This window comes from Salmo salar, chromosome ssa16 (assembly GCF_905237065.1).
Source record: "Salmo salar chromosome ssa16, Ssal_v3.1, whole genome shotgun sequence".
NCBI lineage: Eukaryota > Metazoa > Chordata > Actinopteri > Salmoniformes > Salmonidae > Salmo > Salmo salar.
This window is the reverse complement of record NC_059457.1, coordinates 44,504,461-44,523,761: the sequence shown is the minus strand read 5'-3', so window position 1 is coordinate 44,523,761 and position 19,301 is coordinate 44,504,461. Positions and strand designations below refer to the sequence as shown.

The window sequence follows — 19,301 nt, the reverse complement described above, 5'->3', positions numbered from 1 at the left end:
CATTTCCATTCTACAATATGGCCTCTGACAAAGAACTCTCAAAATCCTATTGTATTTGCGGTGTTCTTTATTTTTATGGAGAGCAATGAGTGTTGAATTTGGAGAAGAAAAATAATTAAGAAATGCGCCTCCCCACCCATTGTTAGGGCGGAGAGACATGCATCTTGATAGTATATCCATAATCTTTGGTTGTATAAAGATTCCAAGTTTCCGACTTGGAATTCCGAGTTGGATGACCATTGAAAACGATTTTCCCAGCAAAGGCTCGTTCTTTTACGCAAGTTCCCAGTTGTTTTGAACACACTGAAGTTGGAAATGTACGAGTTTTGAACGCAGCAAAAGCTTGCAATGAGCTAAGTGATGCCGTTTCGATGAAAGGGCTTTTGTAAACAGAGGTCTCCAGATGACTGAGGTTTCTCTACTGTAAATTTAAACTCCTGAGTTTAGTTTTGTACAAAATGCATCAAGTCAAAATTTAAATTCATGAATATATTTTCTGAAAGGAAATGAATTGAAATTTAAATTCCAAAGTTGAAATAACACATGGGTTCAAAAATCAAGCAAACATGTTAGGCTAATTTATCATTATGATTTAATCAAAGATTGTGAACAAAAACGTCAGACAGCCACCCATGTTAGAAAAAAACCACTGACATTCCCATTATAAAATAACAAAACAGTGTATCATGCTTAAACAACTCCTGGATTACGGAGGACACCAATAGGTCCTATTTGATATGCTCATTTGAAATTCCCATAATGTTGACAGTACTCTAGATACCATCCCTGCCAACCAGTATTTCTTTGTGCAAATAGATGCTTCTCAAATTGATATGACTGCTAAACTGTATCATCACATAATAATCTCAAGGTGTTTCTGTGTACCTGAAAAGATAAAGCTCAAGTGATGCAGCTGCATTTAGTTCACCGGGGGGGTGGGGGGGGGGGAGATTCAGTTCCGACAACAGTTCACTGGCAAGGAATAGTAACATTAAACAGCTAAACCAAGAGCTACACTTGTGTGACATTGCAGACACTTCGGACTAGATATCTGTTGACAACAGGTTTATCAAATTTCATCATTCCCGCAAGGTTTTGCTGATCAGTTTCCTTACAGACGGGAGGGGTGGAGCACACATGCAATAATTTCTCAGTGATGAAAAGCTTTTTGTCCATGGAGTTGTGAGATAATACAAATAATAAAAATAAAACAGCATGTCTTCACTTCTCCACACAAATCTTCCCCTGTCAGAAAAGGGAGAGCAGACAATTGTATGATTAGCTCTACATGTGCGCTTTGTAAAGGGGAATAAAGAACACATTGTAAAAACCCAGTACAAATCTACGATACATGGACCAACCCATAACCATTTCAAAACGTTAAATCTTACCCGTCTGAGGGTCAAGGTTGTTCTTCGTTGCTACCACTAGGTGTCCGGCTGTGAATTTGACTCCTCAGCTGTTCAATTAGCTCTGGGTTCTGCTGTTGCATTTGCTGCGCAAATTGTTGGCCCCTAAATGGACACACACAGCGAGGTGATGGAATGGCAGTTACCAAGTACAAGTCACAAAAATGCATTTTATTAATACTCACATTAAAATGCCATCATGTCTTTATCACTGATGCCACGGGTATAATATACAAGTAATATTTGGCACAGGGTGAGTAGAGCTGGTGGTAGACTTACGCTTGGATGAGACCAGAGATGTCACCTGGACCAGCTCCACCTACTCCAACTCCTGCTGCCGGTCCAGCTCCTAACCCTGGTTCAGCTCCTAACCCTGGACCTGCTAACCCAGGCCCTACTCCAGGCGCTGCTGGAGCTCCCATTGGCCCGTAAGCCCCTGACATCATCCCCGACATCCTGTACAATACAGACAAGGTGGTCTACATGCATTCACTTTAAAAGTGCCCTACATTTCACAACTAATTGTGGAATCTCAGTGCATTTACAAAGTCCTTGTGCTACATCTAAAAAAATAATGTATTCGATAGACAATTAATGGTTAACTTACAGTTGCTGTACTTGTGGGTTGTTCATCAAACCGGATGCCTAGGACAAAGCAGCCATAACAACGTCAATATGATTTCTAATTTAGTAAACCTTTTCTACATATGCTGCATTCATGACATCTCATAAATATGACGGGAGGGGGAATCCAGTTGAACGCCTCTCCAACTAATAATTACTAGTGGGAAACTCATTAAAAACATGTTTTTAGAAATTTCAAACATTTTATTGAAAATTAAATACAGAAATATCTAATTGACATTAGTATTCACACCCCTGAGTCAATACTTTGTAAAAGCGCCTTTGGCAGTGAATACAGCAGAGAGTCTTCTGGGTAAAGTCTAAGAGCTTTCCACACCTGGATTGTGCAACTTTTGCCAATCATTCTTTAAAAAAATACATTCAGGCTCTGTCAAATTGGTTGTTGATCATTGCTAGACAACCATTTTCAGGTCTTGCCATAGATTTAAGTTAAAACTGTAACTACCACTCAGGAGCATTCACCGTCTTCTTGATAAGCAACTCCAGTGTAGATTTGACCTTGCATTTTAAGGTTATTGTCCTGCTGAAAGGTGAATTAATCCCCCAGTGTCTGGTGGATAGCAGACTGAACCATGATTACAAGCACACCCATAACATGACGCAGTCACCACTATGCTTGAAAATATGGAGAGTGATACTCAGTAATGTGTTATGTTGGGGGCAAATCCAATACAACACTTTGTATTCTGGGTAAAAAGCTAATTGCTTTACCACATTTATTGCAGCATTATTTTAGTGCCTTGTTGCAAACAGGATGCATGTTTCTGTACAGGCTTCCTTCTTTTCACTCTGTCATTTAGGTTAGTATTGTGGAGTAACTACAATGTTGTTGATCCATCCTCAGTTCTATCACTGCCATCGAACTCTAACTGTTTTAAAGTAACCATTGGCCTCATGGTGAAATCTGAGCAGTTTCCTTCCTCTCTGAAAACTGAGTTAGGAAGGACGACCATATCTTTGTAGTGACATCCAATGTGTATTTAATAACTTCACCATGCTCAAAGAGATATTTAATGTCTGCTTTTTACCCATCTATAAATAGGTGCCCTTCTTTGTGAGGCATTGGAAAACCTCCCTGGTCTTTGTGGTTAAATCAGTGTTTCAAATTAGCTGCTTGACTGAGGGACCTTACAGATAATTGTATGTGTGAGGTACAGAGATAAGGTAGTCATTCAAAAATCATGTTAAACACTATTGCACAGAGTGAGTCCATGCAACTTGTTAAGCAAATGTTTACTCCTGACCTTATTTAGTCTTGCCATAACATAGGGGCTGAATACTTTGTCTCAAGACATTTCAGCTTCATTTTTAATTAATTTGTACAAAATAAAAATGGAATTCCACTTTGACATAAAAAGGTTATTGTGCATAGATCAGTGACAAGATATATCGCAATCTAATCCATTTTATATTCTGTCTAACAAAATGTGGAACAAGTTGAGGGGTGTGAATACTTTCTGAATGCACTTTATATGGCTTTTAAACACTATAAATGGTTTACGAGCATGATGTCTGTACTTTTTGTTTATGGTTGATGCAGCTTGTTTGCCATTAGCCAATTAACATTCTCTTGTCGTTCCTAGTATTTTCCATTTGAAAAAGGCCAGTTTTAGTTAAAAGGTACACTATGCAGAAATAGCACCTCCATTTTATGGGTGCGGGGAGAGAAAAAAAAAGTGCGTTTGCCTAATTTCAGTTTCTGTGACAAAACAAGCTAGTGTAGAGAATCATTGTACCATCTAAACCGCTGTGAAATATATATTTTCCATAACCAAAAAGATTGTATTTTTAGCTTGTGTACAAAACCTAAAGTAAAAGATGCAAAAATTAAATGTATGAATGGGAAGCACAGAAATAGCACACATCTACTGCTTCTTCGACTTGCTTTAAATGAAAATGACAGATCTATAACTTTCTATGTGTATTTGGTCAGGTCACCCAAAAAGTTATACATTTCAGCTTTCATGGAACTCACCATGTTCATGAAACCAGGGTTACTGAGCAAACCAGCCAGATCAACTCCTCCCATTCCGCCTGTCTGAAGAAAAAATAATAACATGATCAACAATGATATATTACAACTGATATGTATTCTCCATTGTGGTTGAGATGTTACCAACTTACTGGGCTTGGAGTCTCCATTTTCTGCTCTGCTATTTTCAGGTTGGATTTGTAGGTGTCGTTCTCTGGGTCCAACTCTAGGGCTTTCTTGTAATAACCTACAGCTTCTGTGTGTTTGTTTAAACTGGCTAGAGCCAACCTGGAAGCATGGGACGTTTGAAGTCAATGCATGTTCACAATCATCAGTCAATAACAAAGCAGCAACACACTGGCCCATGTCCACGGTAATATTGAACGCTGGTGTCTAACCTACCCCATTCTTCCATATGCTTTGCTGTAGTTTGGGTCAATCCCAATGGCAAGTTCACAGTCCTGAACTGCTCCAGCATAGTTGCCTAGTTTGCTGTATGCAGCAGCCCTAGCAAAAACAATTCCATACAATTAGCAGTAATTCACATAAAAACAAAAGCGTAAATTAATTTATTGCTTGACTAAAGCTGCATACATGTGTGAAAATCCTCAAAATGTGCATTTGGACATACACAATGTGTGACTAATTGTCAGTGTCCTCCAAGTTCAGGAGTTTGTTGGTCAATACCTGTTGCAGTAGTAAACTGCATTCTGGGGGTTTATGGCAATAGCCTTTGAGTAGAATTCCACAGCTGCCCCAAATTTCTCAACCTTCATTTGATCATTGCCTGCCATAAAGAAAATACAAATATTATAGGCCTACAAACAGCTCATTACCTTAGATTTGACGAGAGCTAAGTTCACGTCATGGGAACTTTAGAGGGAGCGCAACATTCCGTATGGTATGTGGATCTGTTCACATCAGGGGAACTGAGCAGGATTAAATTACTTTGACTGAACTTCACATTTTCATGTGTTGTGTTAACATTCAATAGCATCTTTGCATCACATGATTATGCTTAGCATTGACGACAGACGGAAGGACACAGATGGTAAACACATGATTCTGCAAGTGTGTTTGTACTAAATTGAGGATGTTAGACTCAAATGTTCATATCTGTTGATAATATTGGAGTCAGACTGCTAAAGGTATAAGGACAGGGATTGTTTCTGTTTCCCCCCCGATGTGAGATTCTTTCTGGTGTTGTGACAGAACACTGGAGCTGTGAGATAAGGATATCAGGGCCGGCTTAGAGAAAGCAGTTGTTGCACTAGCGCATGTATGGGAAAAATGAATTACTGCAGTATAGCCGTTAGCATTGATGATGATTATGAGTACACAATGCATGGAATGCCAAGGCATAAGTGCACATTTTCATACAATCTTATTTTAAAGAATGTAGTTCTGTCCTTGAGCTGTTCTTGTCTATTAAATGTTCCGTAATGTCATGTTTTATGTGGACCCTGGGAAGAGTAGCTGCTGCTTTAGCAGTAGCTAATGGGGATCCTAATAAAATACTAAAGCTGATCGTGAAGACTGAGTAATGCACAAACTATTACGGGGAGGTCCTACCGTCAGTTTTGAGTCTCTCTGCCTCTGCTACTTCCTCCTCAGTAGGGGAATCTGTGGCTGTGTTTATTTTCCCCTGGGAGGTGTCTGGATGCTGCAACAGACAGTCAACACATCTGAGACAAAGGCCTATTGGCCACAATCACCTTCATATTAAGTGGATGTCTTTCGAGTCTACCTTCTGTGTCGCGGAGGCAAAAATCTCTGGTAATGTTTGAGTGACAGATAGGGTCTGGTCATCGGTCGAGACCTCGAAGGCAGTCTCCAGGCATTGGACTGCAACTGGAAAATAATCAGATGTTGAGGAATGGCAATGACACTAACTGGACACAGTTGAGTCCTTGGCCATCGTCCAACATAGGCTGAGAACCCATCTCCTCGAGTCTTGGCTTCCTTACTCCAACTTACCTTCTAAACTTTCCTGAGCATCTGACGATAGACTCCCAGAGCCCAGTTGATCATGAAGAAACTGAATGATGGAGATGGCAAGACGCTTTGTGTCTGTCATTTTAGATTGAGGTCCAAACCTCTCAGTAGAATGTGTATTGCGAGGGACCCTGAAGAAGAAAGTTAATGAGATGTTGTAAGTACAAAAAAAAAAAATAAATAAATAAATAAATAAAACACCCACTGTAAATAATTGGCAACTGGTTGGGATGAATTGTCTCCTACATTTCTATTATAGCTACATAAATGTAATGTAAATGTACATAAAAAAAGCCTATACATTACCATCTGTTTCGATAGCGGACTGAAGTTCACCGTGGAGTTTAGTCCGCTAGTGACTAGATAGTTTCGTTTCTTAATCCTAGGCTAATAAAAACATACTAACACGCTAGCTAGTATACTTGGCAGGTGACGTTGCTAGCTAACTAGAATGTTCTAGTAAGTTGCTTATGGTCGGCTGCTAGCTAATGCTAACACAGCTAGCAGTTGGCCTACCATGTGAAAGCACTCAGTGTATTGCCACATTAACAGACGAGCTAATTTTGTTTACGTGTAGGGTGCTGGTTAAACTTACGTGGATAGCTTAACTAGGGCTAACTAGTATCTTGATTGTAGCTTTCTAGCTTAGCATTACTGACATGACGGCAATAACATGGCTTTCTGAGCACTTAATCCCGATTTACTCAACTGACAGATAGCTATGTGGTTTAAAGAACGTTCAGCTATGTCACACAATATAACATATATACAAATGTGTTAACTAGCAATAATTATTCTTACCAGTTTCCTTTGCTTCAGATGTTCCTTGCAATAACGTTAGCTGGTGGTGATGGAGAAAAAAAATTTGTTGATTGTCGTCGCATGTGTGACGCGTCATATCTGCGTAGGCTGAAGCATGCGTCCTTACGTCAGTGTGCGTGCCCCCAATTTTGACTTTGTGGCTGTGGTAACTAAGGGAAACATCAGTGGTCAAAACCCCTAATCGCTGAATTGGCATCGTCAACCACAGGCTGTAAAACTCACCGCGAACGTTGCTTCTCAGATTTCTGAAATATGGCACCGACAGGTGAGTCTTTACGAAATTCATTAATATTACATTGGGTATTTTGTAACACTTCATTGTCAAATGAATAAACTCAACGTTTTGCATATTCGATCGTCAGTCTGTGCTGGACTTGATAACGCTTTCTGAATACTAACGCTTTAACGTTAGTTAGCTAACGTTAACCTTATTTAACAGAAAATGTATTGCATGCTATTAAAATGTTGTTTGTAGCAAGCAAGCACATCTCTGCAGGTTCATCGCATCTAGCTAAATAACCAGCTTAGCCACGCACTAACACAATTGTTATTTAGCTAGTTACAGTACAGCATGCATCCGTCCCATTCAGTTAGCTACCTAGCCAACTAGATCAAAAGCCAGGCGTGATTACAAGTTGGCAAGAATCACACTGGCGCGTTTTGATAATGAACCTTCCAAATGTTACAATATTTGTAAAGTACAAAGTAAGCAGTACTGACAATGCCCTCTTACATTTGCTAGCTAGATATATATTTCCGTAGGGAGGATGACAACCGCCTAATTTAATTAAACGATACTTAGCTAGCGTTAGCTAATTGTCTTAGATAATCAGTGTTGAACCCCAAAGTATCACTGGATTAGCTACTACAATGCACATCCACATAGTTTCCATAGATTAAATAGTATAAATGTCAACACTATTACTACGATCACGGGTTGTCATTTGCATACTGCCAATTGGTTGCTAGTGTTTTAAGGGCAGCACTGAACTGTTGCTAGCTAGTATTTTTATGGGGTGTAAAAACGGTCACAGTAGTGTTGACTGTACATCAGCCACATTATCTTCTGACCACTTGAGCAGTGCTGATGCTGAAACTAGGCATAGTTTATAGCAAATGCCATTGAATGCCGCCATAGTGAAGAAAAGCTATTTCCTTATAACCTCAACATTTCCTCACAGTTCAGCAGTTAGGCCTTTTCCAAGACGAACCATCCAACTCGTGACCATTCCTTATTTCACCCACAGGAGAGGTGGCGTCTGGCAGTGGTGCGCGAGTGTGTGCTGACAACCGCCTGCGCTGGGACCTGACCCCCGAGCAAATCCATCAGCTCTCAGATGAGCTTATTGACAAGACCAAAAAGGTGTATGACTGTGTTGGGGCCCTGGACCTGGCCAGTGTTTCCTATGAGAACACCCTGAAATCCCTCGCTGATGTAGAGGTGGAGTACACAGGTGGGTGAGACTCATACTCCAAAAAGACACCTTTCTTTAACCCCTTTCCTCTATTGTGACAGTGAATTGAAATGACTGAATTAAGGTTACAGCAGTACGGTGAAAATATGGTGTCAACCTCTCCAGTTATTTAAAGAATCGTCTGCCATCAAGGAAATAATTTGATGGTAGGAGGGATATTGAGTGTATGTGACTTGACAAGTGCTTCCCAACAGGTTTCCCCTATAATTTCCTCTATTTACGAACCTATAGGTTTGGGGCAACTGCCCTTGAACTAGGCAGTTAACCCACTGTTCCCCGGTAGGCCGTCATTGTAATTAAGAATTTGTTCTTAACTGACTTGCCTAGTTACCGTAAATAAAATAAAAAATAGGTTGATACATAATTGGTGCATTTGTTCAGTAGAACCATATACTTGTGTTAAGAGGGAAAAGAACAAGTCCATGCACTTTGTTGGTAGCTGATGGGCAGGTTTCACAAAAACCAAACTAAAGATATATAATCAATTCAGTCCAGCAGTTCAGTTCATAGCAACCACACCTAGCATCTACTCCACTGCCATTGTAAGCGATGGGGAAAAGTCTGAGTTTGCAGGAAAGAGGTATGCAATGTTATAGACAAATCAGCACTTTTTACATAAAGACTAGCTGACCAGCCTATGCTCACCACAATAGTGTTTTTGGCATTGTTTTGAAACCAGGGCACAGGCAGTGGACACTGGGCTGTACATGTTACATCAGGCAGTTGTAGCCTTTTATAAACCCGATGTAGCAAAATATCTCATACAAAATGTACAAAAGAGCATGTTTTTATTATCACTATCCTGCCTCTCATCATTTTAGGCCTTTTATTAACTGTTTCATCACAATGCACATTCCCCAAAACCTGAGCTTATGTTTCAAGCTGAAAATGGTCACATTAGACTGGATTTATAAACTACAGGTGGGTGCTACACATTGGTAAAGGATGAGGTGAGTCCTACTCTTTCGGTACGAAAGCACTTTGAGCACTGAAAAAGCCCAAAATATAATCATCGTCATGATACAGTGCATCATGATACAGTTGATTACTTTATTAGTGAGGAATGTTTTTTTCATGATCGTGTTTTGTAAGTTACTTTTCTTAAATTGCTTTTAAATGTTGCATGTTTTTATTGCATTGGAATTGTGAATTTGTATTACTGTGTGCAGAGCTCCCTGTTTAAATAATAAAGATACCTTGGTCTCAGGGGGATTCCCTGTTTTAAATAATAATAAAAATCACTTGCAAAGAAAATGACACTCATAATACCTGCTCACTCTTGCGTTTTGACATGTTATTCCAGTTGAGCGCAATATGCTGGACTTCCCCCAGCACGTGTCCTCCTCCAAGGACGTACGCACGGCCAGCACCGACGCCGACAAGAAGCTGTCCGAGTTTGACGTGGAGATGAGCATGAGGGAGGACGTCTACCAGAGGATCGTGGCACTAGAGGTGAGGAGGAAGAGGTCAATACAGGAGGTCCATCTCAATAGTCTGAAGTGGCTTCCTGTCCTCATCTCTTTACATTGACATTTAGTCATTTAGCAGACGTTCTTATCCAGAGCGACTTACAGTTAGTGCATTCATCTTAAGATATGTGGGACAACCACATATCAGTCATAGTGAGTACATTTTTCCTCAATAAAGTAGTTATCTCTGAGGTACAAGCTAGTAAGGGGAAGAAAAACATTTTATTTATTTTTTATTTATTCTTCATCTGCAGTCTGACTGATGAAAACTGATCTGAAAACACAGTCAGTGGATGCGCTTTCATCTGCCCACTTCATCAGATCAGTACAGCTGATAAATACTTTGTTGGGGGATCAGGACTAATAAAGAAGGGGAAAACGCCCTTTGGCCTGTTGAGATATACCGATAGGATCTCAGTAGGTGAGGCCTGTATGTTTTCACATGTTATTGCCTCATCATGTTGTCTTTAGAATTATCCTATGGCTACGCAAAGCTGGGTGCAGAATCATTGTCATCAGCTGAGTTCTGCTTTTCGTCCTCTCACAGGGGAAGGTTGATGCTGACATGCTCACTGATGAATCCAAGAGGTACATGGAGAGGCTGATCAAGCTGGGCCAAAGGAACGGCCTCCACCTGACCAAAGAGACACAGGATGTAAGGGACTTTACCGAAAGGTTTTCAATTCCAAAGCTCATACTCTGATCAGACCTGGGTTCAAATACTATTTGCCATCTTTCCTATACTGAGCGATTGCGTTAGCCTGCCTGTAGTGCTTCAGACAAGCACAGCTAAAGTATCTGAAATTATTTCTAATAGTATTTGAACCCAGCTCTACCTCTGATCATTAGGGTCATTGTCAACCCATTGTCTTACTTCGATCTCAAAACAGGAAGTCAAAAGGATTAAGAAGAAGCTTAGCAACCTGTGCATTGACTTCAACAAACACCTGAACGAGGACACCACCAGTCTGGTTTTCACCAGAGAGGAACTGGGTGAGTTCACAGGATATAGATTTGGTCTGCTTTTTGATCTTTGGTCAGACACCTATCAAAGCGGTCCCTGTTCATTTGTAGTAGTCACGGTCAAAAGAATGCCAAAAATATCACTTTCACCGACGGTGGCTGTGCAGTTCAACAATAACTGATTCAGGGGAAGGACACCTGTAAATTGTACTCAGGAAATGTATCTCTGTTTCTAGTCCAGTTTTCAGGTTTCCAATTGAATTGCTTAAAAAAAGAAGCAACAAGCCCTGTATCATTGAAAGCAAATCCAGAAGTATGACTTCTGACATGTATGACGATGCACTTTAGGCGGTCTGCCCGAGGACTTCCTGAGCTCGCTGGAGAAGGACGGGGACAAGCTGAAGATCACCCTCAAGTATCCTCACTACTTCCCCACCATGAAGAAGTGCTTCATCCCTGAGACCCGTAGGAAGCTGGAGGAGGCCTTCAACTCTCGCTGCAAAGAGGTGAGCCATTGTCTGTTCTCTGTGAGACGGAGAATTGGGTACCCTACTGTAATAATTTTTTTAAAACACGGCAATGGCCAGAGAAAGTATTCGAAGCAAGAAAATTGCTGAGTCCCCTCAAATAAAGTCAAACTGCTGCACGGAAATTTACCATTAAGTTTATTTCAGGCAAAATGTATGATAGACAACAAAGGCTGGGGGTGGTGCGTTTCAGCTCCACATTTTTCTATTTTCACTGAGCACCAAGTATAACCTGAAAAATGGTCCCCTCGAATTCATTTCAGATTCCAACCTCTGTAATTTTCTCCTGGTATAGGAAAACTCTGCCATCCTGAAAGAGCTGGTGCAGCTGAGGGCTCAGAAGAGCTCCCTGCTGGGCTTCACCACCCACACTGACTTTGTCCTGGAGATGAACATGGCCAAGTCTGGCAAGAAGGTGGCCGGCTTCCTAGGTGGGTCGAGATGGGAGGGGTTGGGAAAGGAGTTCGTACAACTCATTGAAAGGTTGTTATAGTCCGTGTTTCCATTTTCAATTGACCAGTGTACAATTTGGCTAGTTGCTTGTAGTTTACTATTGTTAGTTGCAGAGGCTGCTGTCAGTTCTATCAGAAACAAAGTATTGGGAAGGCAGGTAGCCTACCGGTTAGAGCGTTGCGCCACTAACCGAAAGGTCACAGATTTGAATACCTGTGCCGACAACGTGAAAAATATGTAATAATTAACCCTAAGTTGCTCCAGTGGCACTGTACTGCTCTGGCTGACCCTGTAAAACAACACATTTCACTGCACCTATCCTGTGTATGTGACAATAAAACTTTTAAAAGTGTGTGTGCTGCAGCTGCCTCACTATACTCCCCTGACCCCAGTGGCCGTAACCACCCTGTTCCATTTTAGTCAAAGTATTGATGTCATATTGTATTTTTTGAGGGCACTGCTCACACTCAACTATGCATTAACAAACACAACTGCTACAACACAATGTTTCACATTGCAAAAAACAAACACACACTAGTTACCACCGCTCTGCTCCAACGTCTGTGTCTGTCTTTCGGCGGATACACATATCCTTTGTGTACCTTTGACAATAAGGTAATGTTTCTATTTTCCAGAGGAGCTGGCCCGTAAGCTGAAGCCCCTGGGGGAGGAGGAGCGCAAGGTCATCCTCGCGCTGAAGGAGAAGGAGTGCCAGAAGAGGAGCCTGCCTTTCAATGGCGAGCTGCAAGCCTGGGACACGCGCTACTTCATGACCCAGGTAGGGCAGAGGGGGAAAAAGACAAATGTCTACAACTCTGTTATGCTCAGTGACCCAACAGCGATTTATTCAACACATCGATACATCCGTGTGGGATGATATCAGAGTTGCAGGATGCAAAGATTATTGTTCTGTTGTATTTCCCCCCCAATCCCCCGTGTAAATATTGTACTATAAATTGTGCCGTCCTGTATTATGCTAAAATGTTTATTATATTCTACTGAGCCATTTACTTTATGTTCCTATTTTTATTATTATACATTGTCGAGAAGGAACCATGTGTATCCCCTACATATGACTAATAAAACTTGAAACTATTAAATAATTGCTACACCATATATATACACACAGTACCAGTCAAAAGTTTGCATACACCTACTCATTCAAGGTTTTTTCTTTATTTTTACTTTTTACTGTTTTCTACATTGTAGAAGAATAGTAAAGACATCAAAACTATTAAATAAAACATTTGGAATCATGTAATAACCCAACAAGTGTTAAACAAATCAAAATACGGTCGTGGCCAAAGGTTTTGAGAATGACACAAATATTAATTTCCAAAGTTTGCTGCTTCAGTGTCTTTAGATATTTTTGTCAGATGTTACTGTGGAATACTGAAGTATAATTACAAGCATTTCATAAGTGTCAAAGGCTTTTATTGACAATTACATGAAGTTGATGCAGAGTCAATATTTGTTTTTCAAGACCTCTGCAATCCGCCCTGGCATGCTGTCAATGAACTTCTGGGCCACATCCTGACTGATGGCAGCCCATTCTTGCATAATCAATGCTTGGAGTTTGTCAGAATTTGTGGGTTTTTGTTTGTCCACCCGCCTCTTGAGGATTGACCACAAATTTTCAATGGGATTAAGGTCTGGGGAGTTTCCTGGCCATGGACCCAAAATATTGATGTTTTGTTCCCAGAGCCACTTAGTTATGAGCCTTATGGCAAGGTGCTCCATCATGCTGGAAAAGGCATTGTTCGTCACCAAAGTGTTCCTGGATGGTTGGGAGAAGTTGCTCTCTGAGGATGTGTTGGTACCATTTTTTATTCATGGCCGTGTTCTTAGGCAAAATTGTGAGTGAGCCCACTCCCTTGGCTGAGAAGCAACCCCACACATGAATGGTCTCAGGATGCTTTACTGTTGGCATGACACAGGACTGATGGTAGCGCTCACCTTGTCTTCTCCGGACAAGCTTTTTTACGGATGCCCCAAACAATCGGAAAGGGGATTCATCAGAGAAAATGACTTTACCCCAGTCCTCAGCAGTCCGATCCCTGTACCTTTTGCAGAATATCAGTCTGTCCCTGATGTTTTTCCTGGAGAGAAGTGGCTTCTTTGCTGCCCTTTTTGACACCAGGCCATCCTCCAAAAGTCTTTGCCTCACTGTGCGTGCAGATGCACTCACACCTGCCTGCTGCCATTCCTGACCAAGCTCTGTACTGGTGGTGCCCCGATCCCACAGCTGAATATACTTTAGGAGACAGTCCTGGCGCTTGCTGGACTTTCTTGGGCGCCCTGAAGCCTTCTTCACAACAATTGAACCGCTCTCCTTGAAGTTCTTGATGATCCGATAAATGGTTGATTTAGGTGCAATCTTACTGGCAGCAATATTCTTGCCTGTGAAGCCCTTTTTGTGCAAAGCAATGATGACGGCACGTGTTTCCTTGCAGGTAACCATGGTTGACAGAGGAAAAACAATGATTCCAAGCACCACCCTCCTTTTGAAGCTTCCAGTCTGTTATTCAAACTCAATCAGCATGATAGAGTGATCTCCAGCCTTGTCCTCGCCAACACTCACACCTGTGTTAACGAGAGAATCACTGACATGTCAGCTGGTCCTTTTGTGGCAGGGCTGAAATGCAGTGGAAATGTTATTTGGGGATTCAGTTCATTTGCATTGCAAAGAGGGACTTTGCAATTAATTGCAATTCATCTGATCACTCTTCATAACATTCTGGGGTATATGCAAATTGCCATCATACAAACTGAGGCAGCAGACTTTGTGAAAATTAATATTTGTGTCATTCTCAAAACTTTTGGCCACGACTGTACATTTTACATTCTGCAGAGTAGCCACCCTTTGCCTTGATTTCAGCTTTGCACACCCTTTGCATTCTCTCAACCAGCTTCATGAGGAATGCTTTTCCAACAGTCTTGGAGTTCCCACATATGCTGAGCACTTGTTGGCTGCTCTTCCTTCACTTTGCTGTCCAACTCATCCCAAACCATCTAAATTGGGGTTGAGGTCGGGTGATTCTGGAGGCCAGGTCATCTGATGCAGCACTCCATCACTCTCCTTCTTGGTCAAATAGCCCTTACATAGCCTGGAGGTGTGTTGGGTCATTGTCCTGTTGAAAAACAAATGATAGTCCCAATAAGCGCATATCAGTTTGGATAGCATATCGCTGCAGAATGCTGTGGTAGCCATGCTGGTTAAGTGTGCTTTGAATTCTAAATAAATCACTGACAGTGCCGCCAGCAAAGCACCATCACACCACCTCCTCCATGCTTCACGGTGGAAACCACACATGCGGAGATCATCCGTTCACCTACTTCACGTCTCACAAAGACATCTCAAATTTGGACTCATCAGACCAAAGGACAGATTTCTACCGGTCTAATATACATTGTTCATGTTTCTTAGCCCAAGTAAGTCTCTTTTTCTTATTGATGTCCTTTAGTAGTGGTTTCTTTGCAGCAATTTGACCATGAATGCCTAATTCCCGCAGTCTCTTCTGAACAGTTGATGTTGAGATGTGTCTGTTACTTGAACTCCGTGAAACATTTATTTGGTCTGCAATCTGAGGTGCAGTTAACTCTAATGAACTCATCCTCTGCAGCAGAGGTAACTCTGGGTCTTCATTTCCTGTGGCAGTCCTCATGAGAGCCAGTTTCATCACAGCGCTTGATGGTTTTTGCGACTGCACTTGAAGAAACGTTCAAAGTTCTTGAAGTGTTCTGGATTGACTGACCTTCATATCTTAATGTAATGATGGACTGTCGTTTCTCTTTGCTTATTTGAGCTGTTCTTGCTGTAATATGGACTTGGTCTTTTACCAAATAGGGCTATCTTATGTATACCACCCCTACCTTGTCACAACACAACTAATTGGCTCAAACGCATTAAGAAGAAAATAAATTCCACAAATGAGCTTTTAACAAGGCACACCTGTTAATTAAAATGCATTCCAGGTGACTGAGTGTCTAAAGCTGTCATCAAGGCAAAGGGTGGCTTCTTTGAAGAGTCTAAAATATGTTTTTAAATGATTCCATGTGTGTTATTTCATAGTTTTGATGTCTTCACTATTATTCGAAAATGTAGAAAATAGTAAAAATAAAGAAAACCCTTGAATGAGTAGGTGTGTCCAAACTTGTGTGTGTTTATGTAAACAAAAAAATACTGTGATAATAAAAGCATTTATTTTTTTACAGCGGCGGTAGAGCTGACCCTGTCGGCTGTGTGGTTTATATTTGCCCCTGAGGGTATAAATACAGTTTTGAAGTGTTTAATTAAATCTATTTCCTCTGCTCTGCCCCCCTTTAGGTGGAGGAGACCCAGTACGCGGTGGACCAGAACCAGCTGAAAGAGTACTTCCCGATGGAGGTGGTGACCCGGGGCCTGTTGGACATCTACCAGGAGCTGCTCAACCTCACCTTTGATCTGGTGGAGGGCGCCCCAGTTTGGCATGACGACGTCACCCTCTACTGCGTCAAGGACCGCACCTCGGGCACGATGGTAGGCCAGTTCTACCTGGACCTCTTCCCAAGGTGAGTCGGAGGAAAGCGGAGGAGATAGAAAAGGATTTTAAAGACGGCCGCCTTTGGTTTACTATTTTATTTGATTTAGCCTTTATTTTAACAGGGAATCATGCTGAGACCAAGTTCTCTTTAACATGTGCCCCCTGTATACACATCAAACACTATACACATCAATATACACATCAATATTCACATCAATACATGAAAAGCAAAGCAATGTGTTTTGTACGGTTGTTTTGATATATCGATCTTTTATGAGGATTTTGTCTTTTTTTTTTGGAGGGGAAGAAATCTGTATTTCATTGCTCTGCAGAGTTACGTTTTCATTTTGTAAATGAAGTTAAACTACAATCAAAATAGAGAAGGAGCTCACTGCTCAACAACATAATGAGGGAGACAATGAAATAAAAACAAAGATTTTGCCAGTCTTGTTTAACAGTCATGGTGATGGTGTTTATCCCCCCCCCCCAGAGAGGGGAAGTACGGCCACGCTGCCTGCTTCGGCCTGCAGCCCGGCTGTCTGCTGTCGGACGGGACCCGCCAAATGGCGGTGGCAGCCATGGTGGCCAACTTCAGCAAGCCCACGGCCGATGCCCCCTCCCTGCTGCAGCATGACGAGGTGGAGACCTACTTCCACGAGTTTGGCCATGTCATGCACCAGCTCTGTGCTCAGGTGTGTGTGTGTCATTACTAGTATACAGTATACAGCATTGTTCTGTTCCTGTGCACTGAAATTAATGTTTGTCTGAATAAAGGCATTTTAGTGTGATGGTTAATATATTTCCCACTCTGGCTGTTAATTTCCTGTCAAATCAACCTGAAAGACTTTGTAAGCAAGGACTTCTTACAAGTCACTTTAATGCCCGAGAGGGCATTGTCCTCTGATCATTCAATCTAAAATATATATTTCATATTATACATGCAGGATATTTTTTATTCAGACTGATATGAACTACTAAAACCTACTACACCTCAGGATTAGTTTATTAACAGATACCCGTCTCTCTTCTGTCTCTGATGCTACCAGGCGGACTTTGCCATGTTCAGCGGGACTCACGTGGAGCGGGACTTTGTGGAGGCGCCCTCCCAGATGCTGGAGAACTGGGTGTGGGAGAAAGAGCCCCTGCAGCGCATGTCTAAACACTACAAGACGGGCGCCCCTATCCCTGACGACCTGCTGGACAAACTCATGAAGTCCCGGCTGGCCAACACGGGTGGGTCACCAGGAAAAAATGTCCTGGTTCCTTAATAGAACACCCCTTAACACGTTGTACACCAGTGCTGGAGGTTGGGTTATTGGGCTGTGGTCACCAACCAGACTCCTGATGAACTGCCTGGTTTACAGGTATCAGTGTGTTGTGTTAACTCTCTCCCTCCCATGCAGGTCTGTTTAACCTGCGTCAGATTGTCCTGGCCAAGGTGGACCAGGCACTCCACACCAAGAATGGCCTGGACCCGGCCGAGGAGTATGCCCGGCTATGCCAGGAGATCCTGGGTGTGCCCGCATCCTCAGGTCAGAGACAACCTCAACCAATTAGCCAGACCACCATCACAGCTGTAGTTTGGTAGCCTGATCCCAGATACGTTTGTGCCATCTTGTCACAGCTTTTAACCAATCCTTTCTCTTTGCCATTGTGCCCATAGGAACCAACATGCCTGCCACGTTTGGCCACCTAGCAGGTGGTTATGACGCCCAGTACTACGGTTACCTCTGGAGCGAGGTCTACTCCATGGACATGTTCTACGCCCGCTTCAAGCAGGAGGGCATCATGAACCCAAAGGTTGGCACAGCTGAGCTAGTTATTTACAATGCTGTTTTTACACTTGACCATCTTCAACTATTATCTAGTCATTTATATAAGGGGTCATTGGTTATTGATGCTAGTGAGCAGTGACTGCCTGCAGCCCTCCAGGACTGGAGTCATGTCATCTGACTTTGGTTTTTGAGCTCCAAATGATTTCACCATGGCAGAAATGTAATTGTTTTTTGGCTAAAATGGCCTCCTGTTTTATGCCGAGATCTTTTTCCATCTCTCCCAGGTGGGGCTTGACTACAGAAACTTTATCCTGAAGCCCGGAGGCTCGGAGGATGCTGAGCTGATGCTGAAGAACTTCCTAGGGCGGGAGCCAAAGCAAGAAGCTTTCCTTCTGAGCAAAGGACTAACGGTTGAGCTGGAGGCAGACACTCCATGTGCCTGTTGACCAATCACAACCAGCTCAGCGTAAACATCCCCAACCAATCATACACTTAGGACACGGGCACAAGGGACCTACATTTTCAACAACAACAAAAAAACAACGAAGACAAGAATTGATAAAGAGAAGAATTTCCCGTTTCTGCTGCTCTACAGCAGTGTTCCCCAACCCTGGTCCTCCAGTACCCCATCAGTACACATTTTTATTAAGCACACCTCGTTCAACTTGTCAACTAATCAACAAGCCCTCAATGAGTTGAATCAGGTGTGCTTGTCCAGGGTTACAATAAAAATGTGTACTTACCAGGGTTGGGAAAGATTGCTCTGCATGCAATATCACCCAGTTTCCCCCCTTTTGTGCTGTGTTTTGAGTTTGGAGGTATATTTTAAACTGCAATTGTATTCAAATAAGGAAGAGCAAAATACACAAACAAAGAATTGACTTGACCCTTTTGTCGGCATTTGTTGACTTCTGTCAGTTTTCTCAGAAGAAGTAGCTCTCCAGTTTCTGCAGTGCTGCAATATGTACTGTACCTTGAGCATGGGACCTCAAACTCATTTTGGTCAGTATCTCTGACAGATTCAGTATCCTGTCTGGTAAAACGAGGCTCTAGCCTTTCACTTGAAGTACACTCGCTGACATAAAGCTGTTACAACACACTGTCATAAGAATACAACTGTTACACTCGCTGCCATAAAGCTGTTACAACACACTGTCGAAAGAATACAACTGTTACACTCGCGGCCATAAAACTGTTACAACACACTGTCGTAAGAATACAACTGTTACACTCGCTGCCATAAAGCTGTTACAACACACTGTCCTAAGAACAC

The 19,301-nt window shown here is 42.0% G+C and overlaps 2 protein-coding genes and 1 non-coding gene across 3 annotated transcripts; 2 read left to right on the top strand and 1 right to left on the bottom strand.

The window, feature by feature from the left end:
• Window positions 1-575: 575 nt before the first annotated feature.
• Window positions 576-6,927, bottom strand: LOC106573934 (small glutamine-rich tetratricopeptide repeat-containing protein alpha). Its single transcript, XM_014149400.2, has 12 exons — window positions 6,823-6,927; window positions 6,004-6,152; window positions 5,774-5,877; window positions 5,599-5,689; window positions 4,714-4,813; window positions 4,429-4,533; window positions 4,179-4,314; window positions 4,030-4,092; window positions 2,017-2,054; window positions 1,689-1,865; window positions 1,392-1,514; window positions 576-1,245 (listed from the first exon to the last, which is right to left on the bottom strand). Exons 2-11 carry the CDS (start codon window positions 6,101-6,103, stop codon window positions 1,403-1,405), a joined length of 1,026 nt encoding a protein of 341 aa, XP_014004875.1. The 5' UTR covers window positions 6,104-6,152; window positions 6,823-6,927; the 3' UTR covers window positions 576-1,245; window positions 1,392-1,402.
• Window positions 6,928-7,017: 90 nt separating this feature from the next.
• Window positions 7,018-18,909, top strand: mepd (Thimet oligopeptidase). The gene is given in 14 exon segments (NM_001139896.1): window positions 7,018-7,108; window positions 8,091-8,297; window positions 9,622-9,770; window positions 10,335-10,442; window positions 10,678-10,780; window positions 11,099-11,256; window positions 11,573-11,708; window positions 12,366-12,508; window positions 16,058-16,281; window positions 16,744-16,945; window positions 17,300-17,486; window positions 17,657-17,785; window positions 17,917-18,053; window positions 18,313-18,909. Coding segments are annotated over 14 exon segments (2,058 nt in total). The 5' UTR covers window positions 7,018-7,095; the 3' UTR covers window positions 18,475-18,909.
• LOC123727943 (small nucleolar RNA SNORA16B/SNORA16A family) lies at window positions 10,825-10,950 on the top strand. The gene has a single exon (XR_006759905.1). It is a non-coding gene; the product is annotated as a small nucleolar RNA SNORA16B/SNORA16A family (small nucleolar RNA).
• Window positions 18,910-19,301: the final 392 nt, after the last annotated feature.

Coding starts and splice junctions, on each gene's coding strand:
- LOC106573934 (XM_014149400.2), bottom strand. CDS start 6,103: ATGACAGACACAAAGCGTCTTGCCATCTCCATCATTCAGTTTCTTCAT. Junction 5,878..6,003: donor TGCTCAGGAAAGTTTAGAAG/GTAAGTTGGAGT, acceptor ATTATTTTCCAG/TTGCAGTCCAATGCCTGGAG. Junction 1,866..2,016: donor AACCCACAAGTACAGCAACT/GTAAGTTAACCA, acceptor TGTATTGTACAG/GATGTCGGGGATGATGTCAG.